Source organism: Gobio gobio, assembly GCF_949357685.1.
Source record: "Gobio gobio genome assembly, chromosome: 15".
NCBI lineage: Eukaryota > Metazoa > Chordata > Actinopteri > Cypriniformes > Gobionidae > Gobio > Gobio gobio.
The window spans coordinates 6,434,342-6,450,421 of NC_137108.1; the positions used below are offsets into that span (position 1 = coordinate 6,434,342).

At 39.4% G+C, this 16,080-nt stretch overlaps 1 protein-coding gene across 2 annotated transcripts in view; it reads right to left on the minus strand.

Annotated features, from left to right (window-relative positions):
- Window positions 1-13,794, minus strand: part of wdr26a (WD repeat domain 26a) — a 68,083-nt gene extending 54,289 nt beyond the window's left edge. The window contains exon 1 of one of the 2 annotated variants that reach the window (XM_079836158.1): window positions 13,152-13,794. In XM_079836158.1, coding sequence (XP_079692284.1) covers window positions 13,152-13,396 — 245 coding nt within the window. In that variant the 5' untranslated portion in view covers window positions 13,397-13,794. The remainder of the gene's footprint in view (window positions 1-13,151) is intronic. The other variant, XM_079836157.1, reaches the window with a different exon arrangement.
- Between the last annotated feature and the right edge of the window lie 2,286 nt (window positions 13,795-16,080).

Consider the following 16,080-nt stretch of genomic DNA (forward strand, 5'->3'; position numbering starts at 1 on the left):
CACCATCATGACAGAACAAAAACACCACTGACAGCATCATGACATGACAGAACAAAAACACCACTGACACCATCATGACAGAACAAAAACACCACTGACACCATCATGACAGAACAAAAACACCACTGACACCATCATGACAGAACAAAAACACCACTGACACCATCATGACAGAACAAAAACACCACTGACACCATCATGACAGAACAAAAACACCACTGACACCATCATAACAGAACAAAAACACCACTGACACCATCATGACAGAACAAAAACACCACTGACACCATCATGACAGAACAAAAACACCACTGACACCATGACAGAACAAAAACACCACTGACACCATCATGACAGAACAAAAACACCACTGACACCATCATAACAGAACAAAAACACCACTGACACCATCATGACAGAACAAAAACACCACTGACACCATCATGACAGAACAAAAACACCACTGACACCATCATGACAGAACAAAAACACCACTGACACCATCATGACATGACAGAACAAAAACACCACTGACACCATCATGACAGAACAAAAACACCACTGACACCATCATGACAGAACAAAAACACCACTGACACCATCATGACAGAACAAAAACACCACTGACACCATCATGACAGAACAAAAACACCACTGACACCATCATGACAGAACAAAAACACCACTGACACCCTCATGACAGAACAAAAACACCACTGACACCATCATGACAGAACCAAAACACCACTGACACCATCATGACACAACAAAAACACCACTGACACCATCATGACAAAACAAAAACACCACTGACACCATCATGACAGAACAAAAACACCACAGACACCATCATGACAGAACAAAAACACCACAGACACCATCATGACAGAACAAAAACACCACTGACACCATCATGACAGAACAAAAACACCACTGACACCCTCATGACAAAACAAAAACACCACTGACACCATCATGACAGAACAAAAACACCACTGACACCCTCATGACAAAACAAAAACACCACTGACACCATCATGACAGAACAAAAACACCACTGACACCATCATGACAGAACAAAAACACCACTGACACCATCATGACAAAACAAAAACACCACTGACACCATCATGACAGAACAAAAACACCACTGACACCATCATGACAAAACAAAAACACCACTGACACCATCATGACAAAACAAAAACACCACTGACACCATCATGACAGAACAAAAACACCACTGACACCATCATGACAGAACAAAAACACCACTGACACCATCAAGACAGAACAAAAACACCACTGACACCATCATGACAGAACAAAAACACCACTGACACCATCATGACAGAACAAAAACACCACTGACACCATCATGACAGAACCAAAACACCACTGACACCATCATGACAGAACCAAAACACCACTGACACCATCATGACAGAACAAAAACACCACTGACACCATCATGACATGACAGAACAAAAACACCACTGACACCATCATGACAGAACCAAAACACCACTGACACCATCATGACAGAACAAAAACACCACTGACACCATCATGACAGAACAAAAACACCACTGACACCATTGACACCATCATGACAGAACAAAAACACCACTGACACCATCATGACATGACAGAACAAAAACACCACTGACACCATCATGACAGAACAAAAACACCACTGACACCATCATGACAGAACAAAAACACCACTGACAGCATCATGACATGACAGAACAAAAACACCACTGACACCATCATGACAGAACAAAAACACCACTGACACCATCATGACAGAACAAAAACACCACTGACACCATCATGACAGAACAAAAACACCACTGACAGCATCATGACAGAACAAAAACACCACTGACACCATCATGACAGAACAAAAACACCACTGACACCATCATGACAGAACAAAAACACCACAGACACCATCATGACAGAACAAAAACACCACTGACACCATCATGACAGAACAAAAACACCACTGACACCATCATGACAGAACAAAAACATCACTGACACCATCATGACAGAACAAAAACACCACTGACACCATCATGACAGAACAAAAACACCACTGACACCATCATGACAGAACAAAAACACCACTGACACCATCATGACAAAACAAAAACACCACTGACACCATCATGACAGAACAAAAACACCACAGACACCATCATGACAGAACCACAGACACCATCATGACAGAACAAAAACACCACTGACACCATCATGACAGAACAAAAACACCACTGACACCATCATGACAAAACAAAAACACCACTGACACCATCATGACAGAACAAAAACACCACTGACACCATCATGACAAAACAAAAACACCACTGACACCATCATGACAGAACAAAAACACCACTGACACCATCATGACAAAACAAAAAACACCACTGACACCATCATGACAAAACAAAAACACCACTGACACCATCATGACAGAACAAAAACACCACAGACACCATCATGACAGAACAAAAACACCACAGACACCATCATGACAAAACACCACTGACACCATCATGACAGAACAAAAACACCACTGACACCATCATGACAGAACAAAAACACCACTGACACCATCATGACAGAACAAAAACACCACAGACACCATCATGACAGAACAAAAACACCACGGACACCATCATGACAGAACAAAAACACCACTGACACCATCATGACAGAACAAAAACACCACTGACACCATCATGACAGAACAAAAACATCACTGACACCATCATGACAAAACAAAAACACCACTGACACCATCATGACAGAACAAAAACACCACAGACACCATCATGACAGAACGAAAACACCACAGACACCATCATGACAGAACAAAAACACCACTGACACCATCATGACAGAACAAAAACACCACTGACACCATCATGACAGAACAAAAACACCACTGACACCATCATGACAGAACAAAAACACCACTGACACCCTCATGACAAAACAAAAACACCACTGACACCATCATGACAGAACAAAAACACCACTGACACCATCATGACAGAACAAAAACACCACTGACACCATCATGACAGAACAAAAACACCACTGACACCATCATGACAAAACAAAAACACCACTGACACCATCATGACAGAACAAAAACACCACAGACACCATCATGACAGAACAAAAACACCACAGACAACAACATCATGACAGAACAAAAACACCACTGACACCATCATGACAGAACAAAAACACCACTGACACCATCATGACAGAACAAAAACACCACAGACACCATCATGACAGAACAAAAACACCACTGACATCATCATGACAAAACACCACTGACACCATCATGACAGAACAAAAACACCACTGACACCAACATGACAGAACAAAAACACCACTGACACCATCATGACAAAACCAAAACACCACTGACACCATCATGACAGAACAAAAACACCACTGACACCATCATGACAGAACAAAAACACCACTGACACCATCATGACAGAACAAAAACACCACTGACACCATCATGACAGAACAAAAACACCACTGACACCATCATGACAGAACAAAAACACCACTGACACCATCATGACAGAACAAAAACACCACAGACACCATCATGACAGAACAAAAACACCACTGACACCCTCATGACAGAACAAAAACACCACTGACATCATCATGACAAAACACCACTGACACCATCATGACAGAACAAAAACACCACTGACACCAACATGACAGAACAAAAACACCACTGACACCATCATGACAAAACCAAAACACCACTGACACCATCATGACAGAACAAAAACACCACTGACACCATCATGACAGAACAAAAACACCACTGACACCATCATGACAGAACAAAAACACCACTGACACCATCATGACAGAACAAAAACACCACTGACACCATCATGACAGAACAAAAACACCACTGACACCATCATGACAGAACAAAAACACCACAGACACCATCATGACAGAACAAAAACACCACAGACACCATCATGACAAAACAAAAACACCACTGACACCATCATGACAGAACAAAAACACCACTGACATCATCATGACAAAACACCACTGACACCAACATGACAGAACAAAAACACCACTGACACCATCATGACAAAACCAAAACACCACTGACACCATCATGACAGAACAAAAACACCACTGACACCACCATGACAGAACAAAAACACCAATGACACCATGACAGAACAAAAACACCACTGACACCATCATGACAGAACAAAAACACCACAGACACCATCATGACAAAAAAAACACCACAGACACCATCATGACAGAACAAAAACACCACTGACACCATGACAGAACAAAAACACCACTGACACCATGACAGAACAAAAACACCACTGACACCATCATAACAGAACAAAAACACAACTGACACCATCATGACAGAACAAAAACACAACTGACACCATCATGACAGAACAAAAACACCACTGACACCATCATGACAGAACAAAAACACCACTGACACCATCATGACAGAACAGAAACACCACTGACAGCATCATGACAGAACAAAAACACCACTGACACCATCATGACAAAACAAAAACACCACTGACACCATCATGACAGAACAAAAACACCACTGACACCATCAAGACACCACTGACACCATCATGACAGAACAAAAACACCACTGACACCATCATGACAGAACAAAAACACCACTGACACCATCATGACAGAACAAAAACACCACTGACACCATCATGACAGAACAAAAACACCACAGACACCATCATGACAGAACAAAAACACAACTGACACCATCATGACAGAACAAAAACACCACAGACACCATCATGACAGAACAAAAACACCACTGACACCATCATGACAGAACAAAAACACCACAGACACCATCATGACAGAACAAAAACACAACTGACACCATCATGACAGAACAAAAACACCACAGACACCATCATGACAGAACAAAAACACCACAGACAACATCATGACAGAACAAAAACACCACTGACACCATCATGACAGAACAAAAACACCACTGACACCATCATGACAGAACAAAAACACCACTGACACCATCATGACAGAACAAAAACACCACAGACAACATCATGACAGAACAAAAACACCACAGACAACAACATCATGACAGAACAAAAACACCACTGACACCATCATGACAGAACAAAAACACAACTGACACCATCATGACAGAACAAAAACACCACAGACACCATCATGAAAGCTCAAAATCACAACTGACACCATGACAGAACAAAAACACAACTGACACCAGGGGTAACGCTTGGTGTTGGCTTGGTGTTGGGGGTAACGCATTACAAGTAACTTGAGTTACAAAATAATATTACTTTTTCAAGTAACTAGTAAAGTAACGCATTACTTTTCAAATTTACAACAAAATATCTGAGTTACTTTTTCACATTTATTTGACTGACAGCTCTCCTGCCCCCATGTTGTGAAAAATAAGTGGAAAGGCGTTGTGTGTAAACATGATGGTTATTGTAGTTCTAGACTAACTCGCACAATAAAGATTCTGTACTCCTCAAAATGAATAAAATCAGTCAAATGCAAAATCAGAGTACTCAAACCTCAAATATATAAATGTTAAATAGAACAAATATTTTTATGCATTTAATCTACCTTTATTGACCAATGTCGTGCTGCTGACCTTTGATGATTCAGTTAAGCCATGAGCAAAAATTACTAGATTTTTTGTTTTTATTGGTAAAACGTTTTTCTCCTGCGTCCTATTCTTCCATTATCCAGAATGGCAGCACATTTATACCTCAGCCTGAGGCCTATTATTTCAATTTTGGTATGAAGAGGTCTTTACATTAGCACAAAAAAGGACTTTTTTTGCTATTAAAAAACAAAACTAAAAAGCAAGCCCAGCCCAGGTGTGAAAAAGTAACGCAAAAGTAACATAACGCATTACTTTTCTTAAAAAGTAACTAAGTAACTCAATTAGTTACTTTTTAAGGGAGTAACGCAATATTGTAATGCATTACTTTTAAAAGTAACTTTCCCCAACACTGACTGACACCATCATGAAAGCCACTGACACCATCATGACAGAACAAAAACACTATCATGAAAGCTCAAAAACACAACTGACAACATCATGACAGAACAAAAACACCATCATGAAAGCTCAAAAACACAACTGACAACATCATGAAAGCTCAAAAACACAACTGACACCATCATGACAGAACAAAAACACCTCACACACCATCATGAAAGCTCAAAAACACAACTGACAACATCATGAAAGCTCAAAAACACAACTGACAACATCATGACAGAACAAAAACACCATCATGAAAGCTCAAAAACACAACTGACAACATCATGACAGAACAAAAACACCTCAGACACCATCATGAAAGCTCAAAAACACAACTGACACCAACATGAAAGCTCAAAAACACAACTGACAACATCATGAAAGCTCAAAAACACAACTGACAACATCATGAAAGCTCAAAAACACAACTGACACCATCATGAAAGCCACTGACACCATCATGACAGAACAAAAACACAATTGACACCATCATGACAGAACAAAAACACAACTGACACCATCATGAAAGCCACTGACACCATTATGACAGAACAAAAACACAATTGACACCATCATGACAGAACAAAAACACAACTGACAACATCATGACAGAACAAAAACACCTCAGACACCATCATGAAAGCTCAAAAACACAACTGACAACATCATGAAAGCTCAAAAACACAACTGACAACATCATGACAGAACAAAAACACCTCAGACACCATCATGAAAGCTCAAAAACACAACTGACAACATCATGAAAGCTCAAAAACACAACTGACAACATCATGAAAGCTCAAAAACACAACTGACACCATCATGAAAGCCACTGACACCATCATGACAGAACAAAAACACAATTGACACCATCATGACAGAACAAAAACACAACTGACACCATCATGAAAGCCACTGACACCATCATGACAGAACAAAAACACAATTGACACCATCATGACAGAACAAAAACACAACTGACAACATCATGACAGAACAAAAACACCTCAGACACCATCATGAAAGCTCAAAAACACAACTGACAACATCATGAAAGCTCAAAAACACAACTGACAACATCATGAAAGCTCAAAAACACAACTGACACCATCATGAAAGCCACTGACACCATCATGACAGAACAAAAACACAATTGACACCATCATGACAGAACAAAAACACAACTGACACCATCATGAAAGCCACTGACACCATCATGACAGAACAAAAACACAATTGACACCATCATGACAAAACAAAAACACAACTGACACCATCATGAAAGCCACTGACACCATCATAGAACAAAAACACCACTGACACCATATTTAAAAAAGCTCAAAAACACAACAGACAACAACAACAACCCACTGACAAGTTACAAAAACACAACTGACACCATCATGAAAACACAAAAACACAACTGACACCAACAACAATCCACTGACAAGTTACAAAAATACAACTGACACCATCATGACAGAACAAAAACACCACTGACACCATCATGAAAGCTCAAAAACACAACAGACAACAACAACAACCCACTGACAAGTTACAAAAACACAACTGACACCATCATGAAAGCTCAAAAACACAACTGACACCATCATGACAGAACAAAAACACCACTGACACCATCATGAAAGCTCAAACACACAACTGACACCATCATGAAAGCCACTGACACCATCATGACAGAACAAAAACACCACTGACACCATCATGACAGAACAAAAACACAACAGACACCATCATGACAGAACAAAAACACCACTGACACCATCATGACAGAACAAAAACACAACAGACACCATCATGAAAACACAAAAACACAACTGACAACATCATGAAAGCTCAAAAACACAACTGACCCCAACAACAATCCACTGACAAGTTACAAACACCACTGACACCATCATGACAGAACAAAAACACAACAGACACCATCATGAAAACACAAAAACACAACTGACAACATCATGAAAGCTCAAAAACACAACTGACACCATCATGACAGAACAAAAACACAACTGACACCATCATGAAAGCTCAAAAACACAACTGACACCATCATGACAGAACAAAAACACAATTGACACCATCCTGAAAGCTCAAAAACACAACTGACACCATCATGACAGAACAAAAACACAACTGACACCATCATGAAAGCCACTGACACATCATGAAAACACAAAAACACAACTGACACCATCATGAAAGCCACTGACACCATCATAGAACAAAAACACCACTGACACCATACTTAAAAAGCTCAAAAACACAACAGACAACAACAACAACCCACTGACAAGTTACAAAAACACAACTGACACCATCATGACAGAACAAAAACACAACTGACACCAACAACAATCCACTGACAAGTTAAAAAAACACAACTGACACCATCATGACAGAACAAAAACACAACTGACAGCATCATGAAAGCTCAATAACACCACTGACACCAACAACAATCCACTGACAAGTTACAAAAACACAACTGACACCAACAACAATCCACTGACAAGTTACAAAACAGAACTGACACCATCATGAAAACACAAAAACACCACTGACACCAACAACAATCCACTGACAAGTTACAAAAACACAACTGACACCATCATGAAAGCTCAAAAACACAACTGACACCAACAACAATCCACTGACAAGTTACAAAAACACAACTGACACCAACATGAAAGCTCAAAAACACCACTGACACCAACAACAATCCACTGACAAGTTACAAAAACACAACTGACACCAACATGAAAGCTCAAAAACACAACTGACACCATCATGAAAGCTCAAAAACACAACTGACACCATCATGAAAGCCACTGACACATCATGAAAACACAAAAACACAACTGACACCATCATGAAAGCCACTGACACATCGTAGAACAAAAACACCACTGACACCATATTTAAAAAAGCTCAAAAACACAACAGACAACAACAACAACCCACTGACAAGTTACAAAAACACAACTGACACCATCATGAAAACACAAAAACACAACTGACACCAACAACAATCCACTGACAAGTTACAAAAATACAACTGACACCAACATGAAAGCTCAAAAACACAACTGACACCATCATGAAAGCTCAATAACACCACTGACACCAACAACAATCCACTGACAAGTTACAAAAACACAACTGACACCAACATGAAAGCTCAAAAACACAACTGACACCATCATGAAAGCTCAAAAACACAACTAACACCATCATGAAAGCTCAAAAACACAACTGACACCATCATGACAGAACAAAAACACAATTGACACCATCATGAAAGCCACTGACACCATCATAGAACAAAAACACCACTGACACCATATTTAAAAAAGCTCAAAAACACAACAGACAACAACAACAACCCACTGACAAGTTACAAAAACACAACTGACACCATCATGAAAGCCACTGACACCATCATAGAACAAAAACACCACTGACACCATATTTAAAAAAGCTCAAAAACACAACAGACAACAACAACAACCCACTGACAAGTTACAAAAACACAACTGACACCATCATGAAAGCCACTGACACCATCATGACAGAACAAAAACACCATCATGAAAGCTCAAAAACACAACTGACACCATCATGAAAGCCACTGACACCATCATGACAGAACAAAAACACCACTGACACCATCATGAAAGCTCAAACACACAACTGACACCATCATGAAAGCCACTGACACCATCATGACAGAACAAAAACACCACTGACACCATCATGACAGAACAAAAACACAACAGACACCATCATGACAGAACAAAAACACCACTGACACCATCATGACAGAACAAAAACACAACAGACACCATCATGAAAACACAAAAACACAACTGACAACATCATGAAAGCTCAAAAACACAACTGACACCAACAACAATCCACTGACAAGTTACAAACACCACTGACACCATCATGACAGAACAAAAACACAACAGACACCATCATGAAAACACAAAAACACAACTGACAACATCATGAAAGCTCAAAAACACAACTGACACCATCATGACAGAACAAAAACACAACTGACACCATCATGAAAGCTCAAAAACACAACTGACACCATCATGACAGAACAAAAACACAATTGACACCATCCTGAAAGCTCAAAAACACAACTGACACCATCATGACAGAACAAAAACACAACTGACACCATCAAGAAAGCCACTGACACATCATGAAAACACAAAAACACAACTGACACCATCATGAAAGCCACTGACACCATCATAGAACAAAAACACCACTGACACCATACTTAAAAAGCTCAAAAACACAACAGACAACAACAACAACCCACTGACAAGTTACAAAAACACAACTGACACCATCATGACAGAACAAAAACACAACTGACACCAACATGAAAGCTCATAAACACCACTGACACCAACAACAATCCACTGACAAGTTAAAAAAACACAACTGACACCATCATGACAGAACAAAAACACAACTGACAGCATCATGAAAGCTCAATAACACCACTGACACCAACAACAATCCACTGACAAGTTACAAAAACACAACTGACACCAACAACAATCCACTGACAAGTTACAAAACAGAACTGACACCATCATGAAAACACAAAAACACCACTGACACCAACAACAATCCACTGACAAGTTACAAAAACACAACTGACACCATCATGAAAGCTCAAAAACACAACTGACACCAACAACAATCCACTGACAAGTTACAAAAACACAACTGACACCAACATGAAAGCTCAAAAACACCACTGACACCAACAACAATCCACTGACAAGTTACAAAAACACAACTGACACCAACATGAAAGCTCAAAAACACAACTGACACCATCATGAAAGCTCAAAAACACAACTGACACCATCATGAAAGCCACTGACACATCATGAAAACACAAAAACACAACTGACACCATCATGAAAGCCACTGACACATCGTAGAACAAAAACACCACTGACACCATATTTAAAAAAGCTCAAAAACACAACAGACAACAACAACAACCCACTGACAAGTTACAAAAACACAACTGACACCATCATGAAAACACAAAAACACAACTGACACCAACAACAATCCACTGACAAGTTACAAAAATACAACTGACACCAACATGAAAGCTCAAAAACACAACTGACACCATCATGAAAGCTCAATAACACCACTGACACCAACAACAATCCACTGACAAGTTACAAAAACACAACTGACACCAACATGAAAGCTCAAAAACACAACTGACACCATCATGAAAGCTCAAAAACACAACTAACACCATCATGAAAGCTCAAAAACACAACTGACACCATCATGACAGAACAAAAACACAATTGACACCATCATGAAAGCCACTGACACCATCATAGAACAAAAACACCACTGACACCATATTTAAAAAAGCTCAAAAACACAACAGACAACAACAACAACCCACTGACAAGTTACAAAAACACAACTGACACCATCATGAAAGCCACTGACACCATCATAGAACAAAAACACCACTGACACCATATTTAAAAAAGCTCAAAAACACAACAGACAACAACAACAACCCACTGACAAGTTACAAAAACACAACTGACACCATCATGAAAGCCACTGACACCATCATGACAGAACAAAAACACCATCATGAAAGCTCAAAAACACAACTGACACCATCATGAAAGCCACTGACACCATCATGACAGAACAAAAACACAACTGACACCATCATGAAAACACAACTGACAACATCATGAAAGTCACTGACACCATCATGACAGAACAAAAACACCACTGAAACCCAACATGAAAGCTCAAAAACACAACTGACACCATCATGAAAGCCACTGACACATCATGAAAACACAAAAACACAACTGACACCATCATGAAAGCCACTGACACCATCATAGAACAAAAACACCACTGACACCATATTTAAAAAAGCTCAAAAACACAACAGACAACAACAACAACCCACTGACAAGTTACAAAAACACAACTGACACCATCATGAAAACACAAAAACACAACTGACACCAACATGAAAGCTCAAAAATACAACTGACACCAACAACAATCCACTGACAAGTTACAAACACCACTGACACCATCATGACAGAACAAAAACACAACAGACACCATCATGAAAACACAAAAACACAACTGACAACATCATGAAAGCTCAAAAACACAACTGACACCATCATGACAAAACAAAAACACAACTGACACCATCATGAAAGCTCAAAAACACCACTGACACCATCACGACAGAACAAAAACACAACATCATGAAAGCTCAAAAACACAACTGACACCATCACGACAGAACAAAAACACCACTGAAACCCAACATGAAAGCTCTAAAACACAACTGACACCATCATGAAAGCCACTGACACCATCATAGAACAAAAATAGAAAAAAAAGCTCAAACACAACAGACAACAACAACAACCCACTGACAAGTTACAAAAACACAACTGACACCATCATGACAGAACAAAAACACAACTGACACCATCATGACAGAACAAAAACACAACTGACACAAACATGAAAACACAAAAACACCACTGACACCAACAACAATCCACTGACAAGTTACAAAAACACAACTGACACCATCATGAAAGCTCAAAAACACAACTGACACCAACAACAATCCACTGACAAGTTACAAAAACACAACTGACACCAACATGAAAGCTCAAAAACACAACTGACACCATCATGAAAGCTCAAAAACACAACTGACACCAACAACAATCCACTGACAAGTTACAAAACCACAACTGACACCATCATGAAAGCTCAATAACACCACTGACACTGTTATGAAAACAATAACACCACTGACACCATCACGAATGCCGCACTGACAGCATCATGGCTTCATCTCGTCTGACCAATCCAATAACAACCCAATGATAACACGCAGAAACCATCATTTACTCACTTGAGTCCTAACCCGTGTAGATGTTGTCCTATGAGTCTGATCACATCCTCGTCGCTCTGGGACAGTCGCTTCTTCTTCTTCATACTGCTGTCAGGCGCCGGGCTCTCGGTGGACGGCAGTCCGTTATTAGCGGAGGACAGCAGCCCGTTGGAGTGCACCGCTCCCGCGACGGAGGACGAGGACTCTCCGTTCCTGCAGGACATCTGCGGCTCCGGCTCCTCTCCTCCCGTCCCGTTGGCCTGCATGTTATAAAACGCGTTTACAGTGGCGGATCTGCGCGACTGCGAGCTGTTGTTGAGACGGATGGCCGAGTGCTGGTGGGGGGTTGGGAGAGCCGAGGCAGAGAGGCCCGTGATTCCGGCAGCAGACGCCCCGCTCTCTCCTGCTCCCTCCGCCGCCGAGACTCGGCTTTTCTTCCGCGGGGGCGGCGAAGCTCCGCCGGTTTCCGAGTCGGAGGAAGAGGCAGCGGAGGCCAGAGTTTCCTCGCCGACAATGTCAGAGTCGAGATGCCTCACGGGCTTAATATCAGCGCGATTACAGTCACGGAAGCCGCTGCCGTTCGCTCGCTCGCTGCTCTTGTTATTGTTTGTCAGTGAACAGCTGCAAGTCCATTACGGACGTCGGTGCGCGATGACGTCACGTCAACGGAAGCGCCGCGACAACCTTGAAGTTGAACTCTCTCGAATCATAAAGCCACGCTCCAGAAAAGTACTGGCTACACTTTATCCTTGTGCAGGTCGTCACAACAATAAGTGTTTGTTTTTTTAATGAATGCAGAAAATACAGAGTCGACGTGTTTATAATACACACACAAATCAACAACAATACACCCCTTGTCAACGGAATAATGAGAAAAAACTTAGTTAAAGGGATAGTTCACCCAAAAATGAAAATTAGCCCATGATTTACTCACCCTCAAGTCATCCTAGGTGTGTATGACATTCTTCTTTCAGACGAACACAATCAGAGTTATATTAAAAAAGCCCTGGCTCTTCCAAGCTTTGTAGTGGCAATGAATGGCTGCATCTGTCCATTATAAAAAATGTAATTACTCCAAGGGAGGGGCACATTTTTTGGGGTTCTATAATAGATAACATTAAATGGAGGAAAACATGGTTATTACCATATAAATATTGCATACCCAATAAAATGAGAGAAGTGCATTTTAAAATTCTGCATAATATATACCCTTGTAATGCACTTTTATCCAAATACTGTGATGTAGATGATATGCACCTTCTGTAAAAATGAAAATGAAGACATCTGTCATTTGTTTTTCTCTTGTAAGGTATCATCAATTTTCTGGAATGATTTGAGCTCTTATTGTTTTTCTAAAATTAATATGAACTGTAATCTATGCATCAAGGATGTAATTTGTCTTTTTGAAAACCCAAACAAATCTTTAGAATCTTCTGTTAACTTCCTTATCCTTGTGGCAAAGTTTTATTTTCACAAACAAAGGTTTCTTAAGAAAATTCCTACTTTTATAGACTTCTTATGCGAAGCAGAGTATTAAATCAAATCACTAAGAATAATTGAAAATAGAAAATGTACGTCTTTTTTGATGAAATATGATGAGATCTTTCATGTTACATGATTATTTTATGGGTGCCTTTTTTTTAATTATTATTATTATTAATTAATTTATTTTTTCTCTCTGTATGTTCCGTTCTTTTTATTTCTTTCCATTTTTATCCTATGATTGTTGTTTATTAAGCATATTGTTGGAAAGTTATAGATTTATAAGAGATGTGTGTTTGCACTATTGTAATTTGTTACTTCTTGAATAAAAGAAAAATAAAACGCATCTAAAAAACACTCCAGAAAAGTACTGGCTACACTTTATCCTTGTGCAGGTCGTCACAACAATAAGTGTTTGTTTTTTTAATGAATGCAGAAAAAACAGAGTCGACGTGTTTATAATACACACACAAATCAACAACAATACACCCCTTGTCAACGGAATAAAGAGAAAAAACTTATTTAAAGGGATTGTTCACCCAAAAATGAAAATTAGCCCATGATTTACTCACCCTCAAGTCATCCTAGGTGTGTATGACATTCTTCTTTCAGACGAACACAATCAGAGTTATATTAAAAATGCCCTGGCTCTTCCAAGCTTTGTAGTGGCAATGAATGGCTGCATCTGTCCATTATAAGAAATAATCTAGACGGCTCAAGCGGGTTAATAAAGGCCTTTCTGAAGCAAATTGATGCTTTTGTGTAATAAAAATGAGTTAACAATAACTTGCAAACGACAGAAGAACGATAGGAGTGGGAAAAAAGAACACGTGGGCAAGAATTTAGTTTATAAATTGCAAATTAAAGTCGTCTTGATTTCTTATTCATACCGAGGATTGATGAGAATAAAATATTTGTTTGTGCATTAATGCTTGTAGAAATTAATCATTAACATAGTTCATTGAATATAATGGGAATTGAACCAGACATTCATCTGACTTTCACAAGACCAGAAGTCATCTGATTAACATTATTAATTTTGTGTATAAATGTTGGGTTGAGGGAAAGGCGAGTCAGTCACAGACGAACTGAACATTAAGACTGGCGTAGTTTTGTGTAATCAGGGACAGATGTGACCCAGAGCTCTGTATGCTTTCTTCATCTGACTTAATTCAATATCAAACAGTTAAACTATATTTTGTTTCTGCTCTCCTCATTCAACGAACACAGGGACTCGAGGAATTGATGCCGAGTCCAACAGGATGAATGGTGTTGAAATACTTGGTTTGTTGGTGGTGAATGTACATTTTTGGATACAAAATTTGCCAAGAAGATAAATTAAATATATAACAAACAAAGCAAGCATTGTCTTTAGATCCAGTGTCCTAACGTAAAGTCTTTAAAAGTGGTCCAAATGTTATTGAAATCTCATTTGTTCTGAAGTAAAAAATAGAGATAATTATTATGT